Source organism: Oncorhynchus tshawytscha, linkage group LG07 (genome assembly GCF_018296145.1).
Source record: "Oncorhynchus tshawytscha isolate Ot180627B linkage group LG07, Otsh_v2.0, whole genome shotgun sequence".
NCBI classification, from domain to species: Eukaryota; Metazoa; Chordata; class Actinopteri; order Salmoniformes; family Salmonidae; genus Oncorhynchus; species Oncorhynchus tshawytscha.
The window spans coordinates 60,389,370-60,408,361 of NC_056435.1; the positions used below are offsets into that span (position 1 = coordinate 60,389,370).

Below are 18,992 nucleotides of genomic sequence, written 5' to 3' on the forward strand. Positions count from 1 at the left end.
TAACTCAATGGGGTCTCACTCACCAGAATATATCACCAGCCAAGCCACCCATGAGGTGGAATGAGTCAGGGTGAGAGGCGAAATGTCCAATGAGTTCAGCCTGTCTGGATTGAAAATGTACCTTTTCAGGATTTGGTCATTTTAGCCAGGTGTGAAGTTAATGAAAAGAGGTAGCCATTCAAGGTTATATTTGATTTTTACCTTAATTAACTAGGCAAGTCAGTTAAGAATACATTCTTATTAATAATGGCGGCCTACCATGGCCAAACCTAGACGACGCTGAGCCAATTGTGCACCTCCCTATGGGTCTCACGGCCGAATGTGATACAGCCTGGATGTGGCGGTCAATGTGCCTGCTAGCTAGCTAGCTTCATTCATTGACAACACAGAGTTGGAACTTATGTAATAATATTTTATAGGTCCGTAATAAACCATTTACAAGGTATTTAGGTAACACATTACTCGACACCCAGTGTCATAACACATTATGACACGGTCATAACCATGTCATAATGTCATAACAGCTGACATAACTTGTCATCACATCTCATAATATGATCACGAGTCTCAACGTCAACAGTGAGGAGGCGACTCCGGGATTCTGGCCTTCTAGGCAGATTTCCTCTGTCCAGTGTCTGTGTTCTTTTGCCCATCTTAATATTTTATTTTTACTCGCCAGTCTGAGATATGTCTTTTTCTTTGCAACTCTGCCTAGAAGGCATCCCGGAGTCGCCTCTTCACTGCTGATGTTGAGACTGGTGTTTTGTGGGTACTATTTAATGAAGCTGCCAGTTGAGGACTTGTGAGGCATCTGTTTCGCAAACGAGACACTAATGTATTTGTCCTCTTGCTCAGTTGTGCACCGGGGCCTCACACTCATCTTTCTATTCTGCTTAGAGACAGTTTGCGCTGTTCTGTGAAGGGAGTAGTACACAGCGTTTTACGAGATCTTCAGTTTCTTGGAATAGCCTTCATTTCTCAGAACAAGAATAGTCTGACAAGTTTCAGAAGAAAGTACTGTAATCGAACCACAAATGCTGCTTCTCCAGATACTCAACTAGTCTAAAGAAGACCAGTTTTATTGCTTCTTTATAAAGAACAACAGTTTTCAGCTGTGCTAACATAATTGAAAAAGGGTTTTCTAATGATCAATTAGCCTATTTAAATTATAAACTTGGATGAGCTAACACAACGTGCCATTGGAACACAGGAGTGATGGTTGCTGATAATGGGCCTCTGTACGCCTATGTAGATATTCCATAAATGAATCTGCTGTTTCCAGCTACTATATTAATTTACAACATTACAATGTCTACACTGTATTTCTGATCAATTTTATGTTATTTTAATGGACAAAAATGTAGATCTTTCTTTAAAAAACAAGGACATTTCAAAGTGACCCCAATCTTTTGAACAGTAGTGCATATCATTTTTAAATCAAATTTTAAATTACTTTTAGAAAATACACTTTATGACACGGTCAAGAAGCATTATGACCATCCTGTGTCACTTTACTTAGACTAAGAAAATACACTTTATTACGCTGTTAAGAAGCATTATGACCATCCTGTGTCACTTTACTTAGACTAAGAAAATACACTTTATTATGCTGTTAAGAAGCATTATGACCATCCTGTGTCACTTTACTTAGACTAAGAAAATACACTTTATTATGCTGTTAAGAAGCATTTTGACCATCAAATCATATAAGCCAGATAGGCCTATCACATACATGCCCTTATGCCAGTCATCAGTCAAAAAGAGGGTGCCTTGTCCTGCTCCTGAAATCTGCTCCTGCATTCATCCCAGTCATCGGCAACAGAGCATTGGGGTAAGTACATGTCTGACATCAATGTGTGCAAAAATATAAACGCAATATGTAAAGTGTTGGTCCCATGTTTCATGAGCTGAAATAAAAAATCCCAGAAATGTTCTGTACCCACAAATATCTTATTTCTCTCAAATTATGTGCAGAAATGTGTTTACATCCCTATAAGTGAGCAGTTCTTCTTTTCCAAGATAATTCATCCACCTGACAGGTGTGGCGTATCAAGAAGCTAATTAAACAGCATGATCATTACACAGGTGCACCTTGTGCTGAGGACAATTAAGGGTCACTTTAAAATGGGCCGTTTTGTCACAGATGTCTCAAGTTTTGAGGGAGCATGCAATTTGCATGCTGACTGCAGGAATGTCCACCAGAACTGTTGCCAGAGAATTTAATATTAATTTCTCTACCATAAGCTGCCTCCTATGTCATTTTAGAGAATTTGGCAGTACGTCCAACCGGTCTCACAAACGCACCCCACGTGTAACCATGCCAGCACAGAACTTCCACATCCGGCTTCTTCACCTGCGGGTGCTGGGGTGCTGAGGTGTATTTTTATTTTTTTTATTTTTTATTCCACCTTGATATAACCAGGTAGGCTAGTTGAGAACAAGTTCTCATTTACAACTGCAACCTGGCCAAGATAAAGCATAGCAGTGTGAACAGACAACAACACAGAGTTACACATGGAGTAAACAATAAACAAGTCAATAACACAGTAGAAAAAAAGAGAGTCTATATACATTGTGTACAAAAGGCATGAGGAGGTAGGCGAATAACTACAATTTAGCAGATTAACACTGGAGTGATAAATGATCAGATGGTCATGTGCAGGTAGAGATACTGGTGTGCAAAAGAGCAGAAAAGTAAATAAATAAAAACAGTATGGGGATGAGGTAGGTAAATTGGGTGGGCTATTTGACGATGGACTCTGTACAGCTGCAGCGATCGGTTAGCTGCTTAGATAGCAGATTTTTAAAGTTGGTGAGGGAGATAAAAGTTTCCAACTTCAGCGATTTTTGCAATTCGTTCCAGTCACAGGCAGCAGAGAACTGGAAGGAAAGGCTGCCAAATGAGGTGTTGGCTTTAGGGATGATCAGTGAGATACACCTGCTGGAGCGCGTGCTACGGGTGGGTGTTGCCATCGTGACCAGTGAACTGAGATAAGGTGGAGCTTTACCTAGCATGGACTTGTAGATGACCTGGAGCCAGTGGGTCTGGCGACGAATATGTAGCGAGGACCAGCCGACTACAGCATACAGGTCGCAGTGGTGGGTGGTATAAGGTGCTTTAGTAACAAAACGGATGGCACTGTGATAAACTGCATCCAGTTTGCTGAGTAGAGAATTGGAAGCTATTTTGTAGATGACATTGCCGAAGTCGAGGATCGGTAGGATAGTCAGTTTTACTAGGGTAAGTTTGGCAGCGTGAGTGAAGGAGGCTTTGTTGCGGAATAGAAAGCCGACTCTAGATTTGATTTTGGATTGGAGATGTTTGATATGTATTTCTGTCTGTAATAAAGCCCTTTTCTTGGGAAAAACAAATTCTGATTGGCTGGGCCTGGTTCCCCAGTGGGTGGGACTGGCTGCCAATTGGGTGGGCCTATGAGCTCACAGACCCACCCATGGCTGCAGCCCTGCCCAGTCATGTAAAATCCATAGATTAGGACCGAAAGAATTTATGATTTCCTTATGATTTCCTTATATGAATTGTAACTCAGTAAAATCTCAGTAAAATCTTAGAAATTGTTGAATGTTAACTTCCGACTTCAACTGTATATATACTGTACACAGAACCAGTCAAAAGTTTGGACACACCTATTCATTCAAGGGTTTTTTCCTTATTTTACTATTTTCTACTTTGTAAAACAATAGTGAAGACATCAAAACTATGAAATTACACATATGGAATCATTAACATTAGTTAGCCAAAAAAGCGACAAACAAATCAAAATATTTGAGATTCTTCAAAGTAGCCACCCTTGGCCTTGATGACAGCTTTGCACACTCTTGGCATTCTCTCAACCAGCTTCACCTGGATTGCTTTTCCAACAGTCTTGAAGGAGTTCCCACATGTGCCCGGTTTGCTGCTTTTCCTTCACTCTGCGGTCCAACTCATCCCAAAACATCTCACTTGGGTTGAGGTCAGGTGATTGTGGAGGCCAGGTCATCTAATGCAGCACTCCATCACTCTCCTGCTTGGTCAAATAGTCTTTACACTGCCTGGGGGTGTTTTGTGTCATTGTCCTGTTGAAAAACAAATGATAGTCCCACTAACCTCAAACCAGATGGGATGGCGTATTGCTGCAGAATGCTGTGGTAGTCATGCTGGTTAAGTGTGCCTTGAATTCTAAATAAATCACAGAGAGTGTCACCAGCAAAGCACCCCCACACCATCACACCTCATCCTCCCTGCTTCATGGTGGGAACCACACATGTGGAGATCATCTGTTCACCTACTCTCCGTCTCACAAAGACACAGCAGTTGGAACCAAAAATCTCAAATTTGGACTCAAGGACAAATTTGACCAAAGGATAGATTTCCACAGGTCTAATGTCCATTGCTCATGTTTCTTGGCCCAAGCAAGTCTCTTCTCCTTATTGGTGCCTTTAGTAGTTGGTTCTTTGCAGCATTTCGACCATGAAGGCCTGATTCACCCAGTATCCTCTGAACGGTTGACGATGAGATGTGTGTTTCTTGAACTATGTGAAGCATTTATTTGGGCTAAAATTTGTGAGGCTGGTAACACTAATGAACTTGTTCTCTGCAGCAGAGGTAACTCTAGGTCTTCCTTTCCTGTGGCGGTCCTCGTGAGTGCCAGTTTCATCATAGCGCTTGATGGTTGTTGTGACTGCACTTGAAGTGTTCCAGATTGACTGACCTTCAAGTCTTAAAGCAATGATGGACTGTTGTTTCTCTTTGCTTATTATATTATTGCTTATTTGAGCTGTTCTTGCCATAATATGGACTTGGTATTTTACCAAATAGGGCTGTCTTCTGTATACCACCCCTATCTTGTCACAATACAACTGATTGGCTCAAACGCATTAAGAAGGAAAGAATTTCCACAAATTGACTTTTAACAAGGCACACCTGTTAATTTAAATATATTCCAGGTCATGAAGCTGGTTGAGAGAATGCCACGAGTGTGCAAAGCTGTCATCAAGGCAAAGGGTGGCTACTATATATAGTAGCCACCCTTTGAAAAAATAAAATATATGTAGATTTGTTTAACACTTTTTTGGTTACGTGTGTTATTTCATAGTTTTGATGTCTTCGCTATTATCCTACAATGTAGAAAATAGTTAAATTAAAGAAAAACCCTTGAATGAGTTGGTGAGTCCAAATTTTGACTGGTACTGTATATATAACCATTGACACGTAGGCTATGGTGTAATGGAATGTTTTGCCTTGTGTGGTTGGTTTTGTGGGTTTCAACACTTATGTAGGTGTCATAACCAGCCACTACTACCGTAGTAGGTTTTGTTGGTTTTTCCACTCTATGTACAGTAGTTGTCATTAACAGCCATAAAATAACGCAATTTATGTCACAACAGGTCAAAAAATATATGTGTCATGACAGTGTTATGTCAGCTGTTCTGACATATTATGACATGGTTATGACTGTGTAATAATGTGTTATGATGCTTGGTGTCTAGTAAAGTGTTGCCAGTATAAAGTCTGTGTTCACCATTTATGAATCATTACTCCCACATGTATAAACCATTTACTTATCATGAGTATACTTTTTGCAGCCCCAAATCTAAAGTGTGAGCTATTAATGCTTTATAAATACTGTTTTGAGTGTCCAGTGTAATTTCTCCTAAAAAGATGGGCATGCCATTGGTAGACATTCCAGCAGTACCTGGTACCCTTGTGGCGCAATGGTCTAAGGTACTGCATCTCAGTGCTAGAGGTGTCACTACAGACCCTGGATCGATTCCAGGCTGTATCACAACCGGCCGTGATTGGGAGTCCCATAGGGCGGTGCACAATTGGCCCAGTGTCACCCGGGTTAGGGTTTGGCCGGGGTAGGCCATCATTATAAATAAGAATTTGTTCTTAATTAACACCTCTTGGAACTACCGCTCCCGGATCCGGGAGAATTGTCATCAACTGACACTAATTAGCATAACGCAACAGATATTTAAGGAAAAATACATTTTAAAAAATATTTTTGTATAACTAGCTTATTAACATTTACTAATATAAATGGTGAGCATTCTGTTTGTAAATGCCTTATTAATGGTTGTTCCAGACCCTTAAAATAAATAAAGTGTTACCAGAACTTAACTAGCTAACAAGTGATTTTGGCACTGATAAACAGTGTGTAGCTTGTGCGTTATTTACAATAGTTTGACAGCTGCAAATGATGATGTTGTAGACATGTTATTGTTCTCAGAAATAAGCCCTGAGTGATTTCCCAACTCAATAGACTGTATGCAGACTAGTTTTTCATGCACATTTATTAAACTTGAGAAATACTACACCAAACACCTTAGCTGGATGTAAAATTGTGCGACTAAGACCTCCTTGGCAAAAAAATGTAATTTCTTGATTTATTTTAGATTATTTCTGACTATGTTAAGGAAGTGATTACTTTGAGGAAGTGGCTATGTTGTTGCTACGGTGACCCAGGAGGGACCAACAACAGTACCTACCAGGGCATGATATGCAAACATAACACACCCACATCAAACTACACCCCCAAGACAGCTCTCGTTTGGCTTCAGTCATGGCCGCTAGCGTTTCTTAATGAGCAGTCTTAAAAATGAGGCCAAATCAGGAACTGCAGTGGCCGTTTAAAGCCGCAGTCTGTAGTTTTATTTCTGGTAAAAAAGTATTGACCTCAGCAGGGTTGAATGGGAAGGCCTTTGCGAGAGTACTGGTATACCAATTTGATAATTGTTTTAAACGCACGTGTGTCTTGTTTGTCTAAATTTTTGCTTAATTTTGTCCTGAGCCAATAGGGACAAATAATGGATAGACTGTCTAGCAGCAAATATAGGACAATGTGCTGGCTCAGTCTGGTATAACTTCAGAGTACTTTTTTTATTGAACATGGCGCTAAGTCTAGGTCAGTGGACATATAGTAGAACTCATTCTTGAATGATGACTCATTCACAGCTGTTATACATTAACATCTGATGACCGGCCTCAAAGGCAGTTCTGTTCTTCAACTCCTGATGTATTGTAACAGATGTGCACAATTAGCAGAAATAAGCATTCTTTTCAGTTGAGGACGTAATCTTTCTAACAGACACAAAGATTTCATGTAATTAGTAAACTATCGATGGAGGTTCAATACAACCACAAGTGTTATTATTGTATTTTATTATCCACGTCCTGTTGGTGTAATGTACTAATAATGTGAGCACAACTGCAAAGCCATACCTCGACCTACATTAACATAATGGTCAAAGTAGAACAGTGTTTTAGATGATTCCTGAGGGACAGACTCATGTTTGTTTGAGCCCAGCGCTAACAAACCTAATCCAACTAATCAGGACCTTGGCGATTATTATTTGAAACAGGTGTTAGTCCTAGGCTAGAACAAAACATTTGAGCACTGTGCCAGAATGGATTCTGAAATGCTGCTGTATAATGCACAGTGTTGTTAATTATTAGTTATTTAATCAGGCAAGTCAGTTAACAACAAATTCTTATTTTCAATGACAGCCTAGGAACAGTGGGTTAACTGCCTGTTCACGGGCAGAACAACAGGTTTGTACATTGTCAGCTTGGGGGTTTGAACTTTCAACTTTCTGGTTACTAGTCCAACGCTCTAACCACTAGGCTACCTTGCCTCCCCAGTGTGTTTTGCTCATGAGGGAAGTGCATTAGCAGGTTATCATACATTAGCATTTAGCATATCTTTTGAGCCATCTGGCATATATTAGCATAGCATATGTTAGCGTGTCTCTCCCTCAGCCAGTGTGAGGCCTTTGAAGATGTTGGAGGCCTGTTTACCCTAGACCTCCCAGTGGCCTTGGCTAAGCCAGAGAGCTAAATCAGGTCAGGTCTAAAAACAGTCATTGCGGGATTGGAGATCAACACAGAGGGGAACTTTGAACCGACTGTGAGAGCTAGCATGCTTTTTCTGCATCTTTGTGCTGAGATATCCTATCCAATCCAATATACAGTACACTGTGCAAGTCTGAAACGTGGACCAAAGCTGCCAACTGACTGTGCAAAACATGCGAGTTCTCTCTCAGTCCTAGACAAAGCCAATAGCATATTCAAGTCAAATACACATGACAGACCTACAGACCTAGAGCTTAGCTGCATTCAGATGAAATAGGAATCCAGTCTTGAAAATCCATGTAATTTCCAGGTAACTGTTTTCAGGTAGCATGTTCACGAATCCTCACAAAAACCAACAATTAGGCTGCATTTACACAGGCAGCCCAATTCTAATACTTTTTTCAATAATTGGTATTTTAATCAATCAGATCAGCTCTGAAAAAGATCTGATGTGAAAAGATCTGATGTTATTGAAGAACCAATTAGTGGGAAGGAAGATCAGAATTTGGCTGCATGTGTAAACGCAGCCATAGCAATCCAAATAGTAAACGAGCTACGTAAATCTGACCAATTGTGTCCAATTGTCTGAAAACAATTGGTCAGATTTATATAGCTCATCACCAATCACATCATGTTATTCTATATTCTGGTTGGTCCTTGAATCCATAGGAAGCCCATTTGTAAAGGTATAAAGCTGTTTGTCTGTAAAAAGGATATGGGCTACATGTTTGATAATGAAGAAGCATTTCTCCAATAGCAAGCATTTCGCTACACCCTCAAGAACATTTGCTAAATATGTGTATGAGACCAATAAAATGTGATTTAAATTGATTTAAATAGATGAATATCCTTCTCTTCAGTTTGCTCCTCTTCCTTGGTTGGAGAAGGAGTGTTCCTTTCACTATATTCAACAAAATGATCCGTCTTTGGCTTTTTGGATATGTCTAGGCTTCTAAAGGCTTAACAATATTAGGTTTAACAATATTCAAAGCATCTGTCAACGATCTACACAAAATACTCTGTCAAAGTGGAAGAAAAATTCTAACATTTGTAAAATAAGAATGAAAAATAAAACACTAATATACTATATCTTGATTAGATATGTATTCAACCCGTGTAGTGGAGGGTATACACACTTATTTTTCAGTGAGCATTACATATACTCACTTCTTAATCCCCACGATGCGTATCAAAGTAGCCATATCATTTAATAAGGCTGGTAACAAAGTTTAGAATGTTTAGCTTAAAATGTTAATCAACTATTATTTCTTCACATTTTAGGCGCAGCAATGTGCACACAGGCATTAGGCCTACACGCAAATGTTCCAAAAAACAGTTTGTGGATAAACACTGTTCTAAAATACACAACACAAAGCAGTTTCATGGACAGATATCAGAATACCCATTAGAAATTTAGAAAGAGGGGCGATCTAAAGATATAACAACTATCATGGGTTGCTAATATGACTAGGATAGTGACTTTGGCTGCTAGACAATGAAAGAAAGTTGAAAGAAATCCAATAGAACAAGAGAATGCATAATGAGGAAGTTTTTAAGAAATAACTGCCTCCACATTTATATGGTGGGATTTTGGCTATAAACTACTTTGAAGCAAGGTGAGACATGCCTCATAATATGAAGAAAATCTTCCAGGTTTCAAACAAGGAACAGGAACAATATAGCGATGCATATGATAGGCCTAACCGTCTTCTGGCAGATGGAAAGGCCTTCCCAAAACCTTCTCTATTAACTGTTAACTAGCTACCTGTTACGGTTTTCTTCCGTCGAAGGAGAGTCGGACCAAAATGCAGCGTGGTTAAATCGAGACATCTTTAACGACGATGAATACGAACAATACAAAACAACAAACGGAATGTGAAAACCTATACAGCCTGTCTGGTGAAATACAAAACACTGAGACAGGAACAATCACCCACAAACACACAGTGAAACCCTGGCTACCTAAATATGGTTCCCAATCAGAGACAACAATAATCACCTGACTCTGATTGAGAACCGACTCAGGCAGCCATAGACTTTCCTAGACAACCCTACTCAGCCACAATCCCAATACCTACTAAAACCCCAATACAAAAACACACCACAAAATAAACCCATGTCACACCCTGGCCTGACCAAATAAATAAAGAAAACACAAAATACTAAGACCAAGGCGTGACACTACCAAGTAGCCTATACCTACCTGGCAGAATGATATCAGGATTATTTGCACCAATCCAGTGGCCATTTGTTTTGCAAACTCCATCTCAGTGCTACAGAAACATCACTAACCAAACAACAGTGCTAGGTGCCTGTGCATTTGAATTAAAGTAACACACTCAAAAATCACAATTTCTTAGATTTTTCCCCAGACCTCAAAAATGGTCTCCTAATGTGGTTTAGGTATTGTTATGGACTTAGAACATCCAATTTTGTTATATAAAATGTTATATTAAATGTGCCTACTTCCACAGTATAGCTTGGGTTGGGATTTGTCATATGGGATTTATCATTTTAGGTCCTTCAGAGTGTATGTTACTGTTTTCATATAATGTTTCACACAGGATGCTTTTCCTTCGCCTGGCAGGCCGCTAGGAAGTTTTGGGCAAAATTAGAGTACCCACTTCTCCAGGCACATCTACACAACTGTTGTACCCCCTGAGTCAATACATGTCATATTCACCTTTGCTAGCGATTACAGCTTTGAGTCTTTCTGGGTAAGTCTCTAAGAGCTTTCCGCCCCTGGATTGTACAACATTAGTCCATTATTCTTTTTGCAATTCTTTAAGCTCTGTCAAATTGGTTGTTGATCATTGCTAGACAACCATTTTCAGGTCTTGCCATATATTTTCAAGCAGATTTAATTCTAAATTGTTACTCGTCCACTCAGGAACATTCACTGTCTTCTTGGTAAACAGCTCCAGTTTAGCTTTGGCCTGGTGTTTTAGGTTATTGTCATGCTGAAAGGAGAGTTCATCTCCCAGTGTCTGGTGAAAAGCAGACTGAACCAGGTTTTCCTCTAGGATTTTGCCTGTGATTAGCTCCGTTCGTTTTCCTTTTTATCCTGAAAAACTCTCTGGTCCTTAACGATTACAAGCGTACCCATAACATGATGCAGCCACCACTATGCTTTAAAATATGGAGGGTGGTACTCAGTGGTGTGGTGTGCTGGATTTGACCCAAACATAACAAACATAACACTTTGTATTCAGGACAAAAAGTTTATTGCTTTGCCACATTTTCTGCAGTATTACTTTAGTGCCTTGTCGCAAACAGAAGGAATGTTTTGGAATGTTTTTTATTCTGTACAAGATTTCTTCTTTTCAGTCTGTTAATTAGGTTAGTATTGTCGAGTAACTACAATGTTGTTTCTCCTATCACAGCCATTAAACATTAACACCTTTAAAGTCGCCATTGGTCACCTGAGAGGTTTTCATTCCTCTCCAGCAACTGAGTTAGGAAGGATGCCTGTATATTTGTAGTGACGGTGTATTGATACACCATCCAAAGTCTAATTAATAAATTCACCAAACACTGTTATTGCACAGAGTGAGTCCATCCAGCTTTTTATGTGACTCGTTAAGCAAATTTGTACTCCTGAACATATTTAGGCTTGCAATAAGAATGGGGTTGAATACTTATCGACTAGATATTTCAGCTTTTCATTTATATTCATTTGAGGAGAAAAAAATTCTAAATATAATTCCACATTGACATTATGTGGTATCATGTGTAGGCCAGTGACAACAAATGTCATTCCCACAAAAAAATCTAATTTTAAGTTCAGGCTGTAACACAACAAAATGTGCATAAGGTTAAGGGGTGTGAATACTTTCTGAAGGCACTGTATATGTGTAGAGTTAGAGAAATCAATGTGTATGTCCCTATCAGTGTCACAGAACCTAAAGGGACATTACACTCCAAAATCAAATGTTTTTCCCATGTTTTTCAACATTGTGGTACTGAATTTATCTTGACATTTGACTAATAAATAAGACTGTTGTAAAAATTATTGGTATACAGTCTGAAACAAAGCACTGCAAAAACTTGGTAAGTTTCCTTACAAGCCAGAATGTTGAATAAAATTCAGCTGGTCGACCTTTGAGGCAAAATACCCAAAGAAATGATTATTTACCCTAGTTTTTAGAGCACTGGCGCAGGAGTTGAAATGTTGATCACCTGTCGCATGCACAAAACAATGTAAACACCTGCAAGACTTCTGTGCATGTACTTCCGTCTTGTGCACGTGCCTTAGGTTATGCACAAACAGATCTTGAATGCCACACCGAAACCTACATTTTGAACTCAGTTTAATAATACTTTCGTCCCAAATTTCGACCAGCTGAAGGATGAACTCAACAGAATATCGTCAGAGTAAGTTCAAAGATAATGTTATTCAACATTTGTGATAGAAAAACACTTAAACATTCCTTGTCTATCTAAATGTATATGGCTATGCTGTACACCAGTGGTTCCCAACCTTTTTGAGTTAATGTACTGTACTGCAACCAAATTTTGCTCTGCCTGGAGTACCCCTGAAGTACCCCCTCGTGTGCATTTTACCAGTATGCTGGTAAATGAGTCTTCTCAAGTACCGTCTGTGGATAGGCCAAGTACCCACAGGGTTCCCTGGTTGGGAACACAATGGACACACACAATGGAAAGCTTCACCACATTCGGGACTACTTGACAGTATACTACTTTCTCAGGTGGGACAATGTCTAACAAACTTTGATTTTGGCGTGCAATATCCCTTTTAAACTCCCCCGATTGCTTCTATGTGTTTAGTTTGTACTATTGTCACGGCTCTCTTCCTGGGAAGGAGAGGCAGACCAAAACGCAGCATGGTTGAAGTTCATGGTTCTTTAATGGTTCATGGTTCTTTTCTTTAAAAGAGACACTTAACACGAACAAACTACAAAACAATAAATGTGAAAACCGAAACAGTCCTAACTGGTGCATAAAACACAAAGACAGGAAACAATCACCCACAAAATACCCAAAGCATATGGCTGCCTAAATATGGTTCCCAATCAGAGACAACAATAAACACCTGCCTCTGATTGAGAACCAATCTAGGCAACCATAGACTTACCTAGACACCTAAACTGAACACAACCCCATAAATCTACAAAAACCCCTAGACAAGAAAAACACATAAATCACCCATATCACACCCTGACCTAACCAAAACAATAAAGAAAACAAAGATAACTAAGGCCAGGGCGTGACAACTATTCTCCACAGGTGGTCCAAGGAGCAGAAAGCAGAGCACAACACTGGATAAATTTGGCCTAGTTCTTATTGCCGTGACTATCTAAAACAGACATATGAAGCATAGCATATACTGTATGTAGTAAAACTACCTTCATGCCTAATGCTAGTGCACAATGGTGTCCGTTTACACAACTTCTTCTCTATGGGGACCTGTGATGTGAAGGAGACCATACATTTCTTTGTTCTCTCACTCTCACCATGACTCTTCCCCTGCTTGAAGAGTACCAGCTTAAATTAGGTGCATTTTGGAAGGACATGAAACACAGAGCTAAGCATATCCAGAGCATGCCAAAGACTTTCTGATTAGTTTAGTTCCCCACTCAAACAAAATAAAACATTTCCCTGAAACTAAAAACGAAGTCAGAGAGTGAAATGATTAAATTTTCGAGGAATGTTTCGGCTTTGGGGCATTGTTCCTTCTTTTCAGCGTTCCAATCACGTTTTGACGATGTTGATGATTATGCTGAATATGAAGACACAACTAGAGGCTACAATGCCCCTAAAATTATATCCATACAGTTTACTTCAAAGTTCAACATTCTTGTGTTGCTGACTCTCAAGTGATATTGCTTTGAGGCATTCCAGAGGGCCCAGAGCAGGGGTAAAAGCCAAGAAAGATATCGGTCCTGTGGCTTTACGTTTACAGATGATCTATCTTTTTGGACGTTCTACGGTTATGAGGACTTTCTTCAAACAAACCGGCGCTGTCAACACTAGTGGAGGTCAAAATATAAACTCACCTCTGAAACTATTCACATACACATATACACGTGCACACACAGGCACACACACACATATTTTGGGATTTGCACTCTGGCAAACATACCTGCATTGCATTCCAATGGCTGCAATGAAAAGGGTCAGGGTACAATTGCGTTATCATTTACTCTTTGGCCATGCGTTCCAATCTTATATGAATGTGAAATGAAATGAATTTGATGTTTGAACTTGTTGATGTGGAAGTTGACTTGAAACTAAAACATTCCTCTATCGCTCTCACTTTCTTTCTTTCTTTCTTTCCTCACTAGAATCCAGAATCCCTGGACTCGTCCATTCAGAGTGCCCTGTCGGCCCTGTTCCCGCCCTTCGAGGCCACAGCGCCCACTGTCCTCAGCCAGCTGTTCAGGACCATCGAGGAGCGATACCGCGGTGATGCGCTGCACTGCCTGCTGGACTTTCTCATCCCGTCCAAACACCTACTGGAGATCGTGCAGCAGGCGGCGTGTGTGAGTACACACACACACACATACATAGATACCCATACATACAAATGCATACACACACACACACACACACACACACACACACACACACACACACACACACACACACACATAGACACACAAAACACACACACCTCTCTATCTCTCTCAGACAGACACATACACACACATGCACACACAGAGAGAGAGAGAATAGATGGAGCAACTTGACAGTAACAGTAAAATCGCACAGGTTTACAACTGAGGTTCTAACTGTATCTCAGCAAAAAGAGATCAACAAAAGGTTTACTTGTCCATCAGGGGATACATCCAAGCTGTTCTTTATGCTTCATCAATTCCGAATTCTATTATTTTCTGTGGTTGCTAGCCAGATACGCAACTGAGCTGACATCGCTCAGCAAAGGATTATATTTGATTGTTTTTATTGTACAAAAGAAAACAGTCTAGAATACCAGGCATTTGTCTTATTGGAGGCTCAATAACAGTCTGGTTTAGGCCAGAATCAGTTTTCCATAACCACAGCTCAGTAGTGTACTGACATAAAGGTGAATTTGAGGTGAAATGAATGGTGAATCTATCCTTCCCTCATTGCATTCCAGTCTGTCAAATGCAATTTAAAGTAGACATAAGCCTGCTTTGTTTAGGATTCTAGTCTCCTCACATGGCACATGTTACATAGCTTAAGTGCACCCCTAGTGGGCACCCCGGGAATTTAAATGATGGATAATTTAGTATTTTTCTTCTAGTACAGCATTAACACACCTGATTAAACTAATCAAGGGTGTTGATAATTGGTTGAGTTGCGCTGTTGCTGGGCTGGAACAAGAAAGTGCAGTCCTACCGCAGGATTAATGCCGAAAAAATACTGACCTAAGAAATCGTAAATCCATGCAATTTACCCCCCTCTCTAACCTCTCCCTTCCTCTCCCCAGGCTGCGTACTCGGATGTGCTTTTCCTTTGTGAGGGCTGGCCCCTATGCCTCCGCGACAGGACCGTGATCCAGCTGGCCTCACTCAACCCTCTTCTGCTGCGCCCCGGAGACTTTTACCTGCAGGTGGAGCCCTTTGGAGAACAGGCAGCCCGCATCGTTCTCAAAAGTCTCATGGAGGAGGGCTGCCGTGAGGTGGAGGAGACCCCCATCCCCGAGACCTCTTACCCGTGCATCTTCACCCTTGACTGGCTGAGGGAGGTGAACGACGGCCGCCATGGCACCCCACTCTCCCGCTGCCTGCTTTCCACCGACCAGGGAGTGATGAAGGTGCCCTGGGCACAAGTTGCCATTCCAGAGTTTCTGGACAAGCCCAAGACCATGACTACACCAAGTGTTATCCGTGACGTTCCGTTTGAGCCAACGCCGTTGCAGATTCCCTCCTCTTCCGACTCTACTTCTTCCGCCCTTTCCCTAGAGACCATGATCCTTCCTGCCAGGGACGGGATCTCTGTGTCTTTGAGACTCATGGATGGTACCTCGAAACTAATCAAGGGGGACCATGAAAAATCCGTTCCCAAACCGCGTGCCAAACCACTAGTCAAGCCTGTGGGCTGGGTGTCGCCTAACACCTGGGACACCAGCCGGAACTACCGCGAGGTCGAAGGTGACTACGTGGATTTAGTGGATTTCGCAAAGAAGAAAGAGTCTCTTACGGGATGCAGTAAGACTCCCAACTCTTCTACTCCCCCTTTGTTCAAACCAGTCAGGCCCCCTCCCCCTGTACCGCTCATGAACAGCACCCCCTGTGGGCGCAGCCTCAGATTTTCAGAAGAGCCTTGCATGCCATGCAGCCAGAGGAGGCTAGGTCAGGAGCCTAGTGGACAGGAACTAAAATGCAGGTACAGGGACTCCTACCTGGCAGCTCTGCGCAATCCAGTTCCCTTTGAAAGGGGGAGCATAGGTCTGCTAGCTGCTCTGGAGGAGTCTGGCCCCTGTGAAGGGGAGGAGATGGGCTTCAGGGGTCACGCCAGAGGTCCGGGTCAGGACCCCGGGGAGTGCTGTAACCACTATAAGGAGCCTATTGTAGGTCACGAGCCACACCAACATGGACACTTCGGTAAAGAACCCCCATTGGACCTAAATCACATACCACACAAATCCATTGAACCTGCCATAACTCACAAACCAGGAAAAAATACTATAGAAACTCAAATCATCCATAAACTGTGCCAAGGGGAACCCTATCTTCAGACACACCACATGGCCCATCAATCGGGACCTGACTCAAAGGTAGCGTTACCTCCGGCAATCTCTCACCCGGTCATGGTTGATGCATGCGAGTGTGACTACACCTCCAAGACAATTTGGAACCCGGAGGCGGTGAAAACCATAGGTAAACACAAAACCAAGCCCAGGTCACTGTCCACCGTGTCTGAGAAAGCCAGAGGAAGTCCTCTGGTCCATAAACTGAACAACAGGAGCCACAGTGACATCTGCCCAGAGATGATTCCCCCCAGTTCCCAGGTGGTGCAATGTAAGAAAGGCAAGGCCTTTGGGCCGATGTCCCCCAAGCTGGACAGACAGCAGTCTGCCAAGAAAGGTAATAGTGACTGTGTACAGCATCCATAATAGAACATCTCTCATTTGTCAGATGAAATTTCCTCAGTTATCAGTTTTCAGATGAAACAACTGGCAGTTTCGTCTGACAGCTGAGTGACTTCAACATATGAATGCCCTATCTGTGACCACTGTGAGAACTAACTGTTTAATAACATGTTTAAAGGGACGTTGATGTTGTTTGGGATAACAACAGATTTAGAATGAGCCTATACTTACATTGAGTTGGCAATGAATTGAATCCTAGATGCAGTGTCAGTAGATTTTTACTGCTCTGCTATTGTATGAGATTAATGTTTTGTATTTCCCGAGGGTCGAAATACCCCACAGACAGAATTGCAACATTTAGGCTATAGTATTGTTGTACCACATTCAGCGTACTGTCTTGCTTCATAAAAAGTGCATGTTTCAAATGGACATTGAAACCATCTCTGTGTACACCAACTAATTTAAACTCAACATTGACCCTTTCTACTGAAGAGAGTGTGCTGTGTCAAAGGCCAGAGGATGCCATAAAGAGGCTCCCTATGATGTAGGGGTCTGGGGGGGGGGGTCCAATTTCCCCTCTCCTGCTCTCTGGTCTCTTCTCCTGGGCAGAATGGCTGCAATCACTTCATTCCAAATACCAAGGGAGAAGGACAGAAATAACTCGAATAAGGCTGTACTCTGAGAAGGGGCCATTAGGCCAGTGTCCATTGGCTATGGTAGTAAACATGGCATTCCTTTAATGGAGAGAAACAGTTCCTGTTCCCTAAGCACTCACAAGGACCCTAACAAGGACACTCAGAGGACTGTCAGTGAGCTAGGGAGGAAGGAGAGTGCACTGTCCCCATTTCTTATTACATACTTCCTCCCTACACCCTCACAAGGGCACTCAGGGGTCTGGAGACATGTTTGTCAGAGACTATTGGACTGGTGAGGGAGAGGGAGCACAGACAAGCCTTTGTTGGCTCTGGAAGAAGTTAGAAATCAAAGCCAGGCTTAACAGCCTCAAAGTGTTTGGCTACAGGGAGAGAGCATGTCCAATGCAAGGCTGTGAATTGTGTAAATGTGGTGCGTAAGGATAAGGTTTGCATGAAAGACTCCATTGAGATTTATCTCAGGAAAAATAAATGCTCCCAGTGCTAAAAGACCAAAGGTCACTGAACAGGATATACAGTGAAAACAGTTCAGAATAGTGTCAGAATTGCTTTAAAAATGCTGATCTATTTTTTCTTCGAAACAACAAGGAAGACTTTACAGTAGAGCATTGTTCTTCAACCCTGTGTGTTTCACAAACCGTGTCTATCTTCCTTTTTAAATTGAAATTCATATTATCTGTCATTTCTTTTCACCACAAGATCCCCAGCCTGGCAAAGTTGAAATGCGGGCTATTGCACCACCCAACAGACCTGACATCAAACCCCAGAGCCCAAAAACGAAGCCCTCAGCTCCCCCCATCCAACCCCCCTCCCCCGTATCCAGTTCTCCTCCATCTCCCTCCACCCAACATTCCATTTTCAGAAGCATCAGCGGCCTGCTTCACCTGGGCATTGTCAGTCTGCCAGGTACAGTGTTTGTTCTGCATTGTGTTTAGTGTTATCCAGAGTTGTCCAATAACAAACACTCATTTTTGTTTTCAGTTGCAAAGCGTGTTGCTACGGTCTGCTCTTATGAATACGACCCTGGTCCACACTTTTCTCCATCTAACCTCTCCATGACACCCTTGTCTCCTCAACCTCCAGGGAGCAGAGACAGGGTGGGCAGGGCTGTGCTGGAGGTCCATGGGGACAGGCAGGGCTGGACATCTCCTCTGCTGTACGCCCATGAGGTGTGCAAAGTGCTACTCTACCTCCACTCCATCCCCAGGTAATACCAATCAACCCCTCATCATCTTCGGTGATAGTTCAAGGGAGTTTACTGTATGTGATTTGTATAGGGTGTAGGTGATCAACTATTCTGGTCTGCCCTTACCTTACTATAATATCCAGTCATGCATGCGTTGTGTCCTTTTACTAGACATTGAAAACACATTGTGTAAGATGACCTATGAAATTAATGACATGGAAATTAGTATTTTACATTGTTTGTAAATCATTTAAGTGACCCTCT

General features: G+C 41.7%; 1 protein-coding gene across 3 annotated transcripts in view; it reads left to right on the forward strand.

Moving 5' to 3' along the window:
- Window positions 1–18,992, forward strand: part of LOC112246237 (pleckstrin homology domain-containing family G member 4B-like) — a 61,763-nt gene that overhangs the window by 11,640 nt on the left and 31,131 nt on the right. For all 3 annotated transcript variants that reach the window (XM_042324757.1, XM_024414540.2, XM_024414539.2), the window contains exons 2-5: window positions 14,158–14,355; window positions 15,285–16,884; window positions 18,242–18,448; window positions 18,626–18,749. In XM_042324757.1, coding sequence (XP_042180691.1) covers window positions 14,158–14,355; window positions 15,285–16,884; window positions 18,242–18,448; window positions 18,626–18,749 — 2,129 coding nt within the window. The remainder of the gene's footprint in view (window positions 1–14,157; window positions 14,356–15,284; window positions 16,885–18,241; window positions 18,449–18,625; window positions 18,750–18,992) is intronic.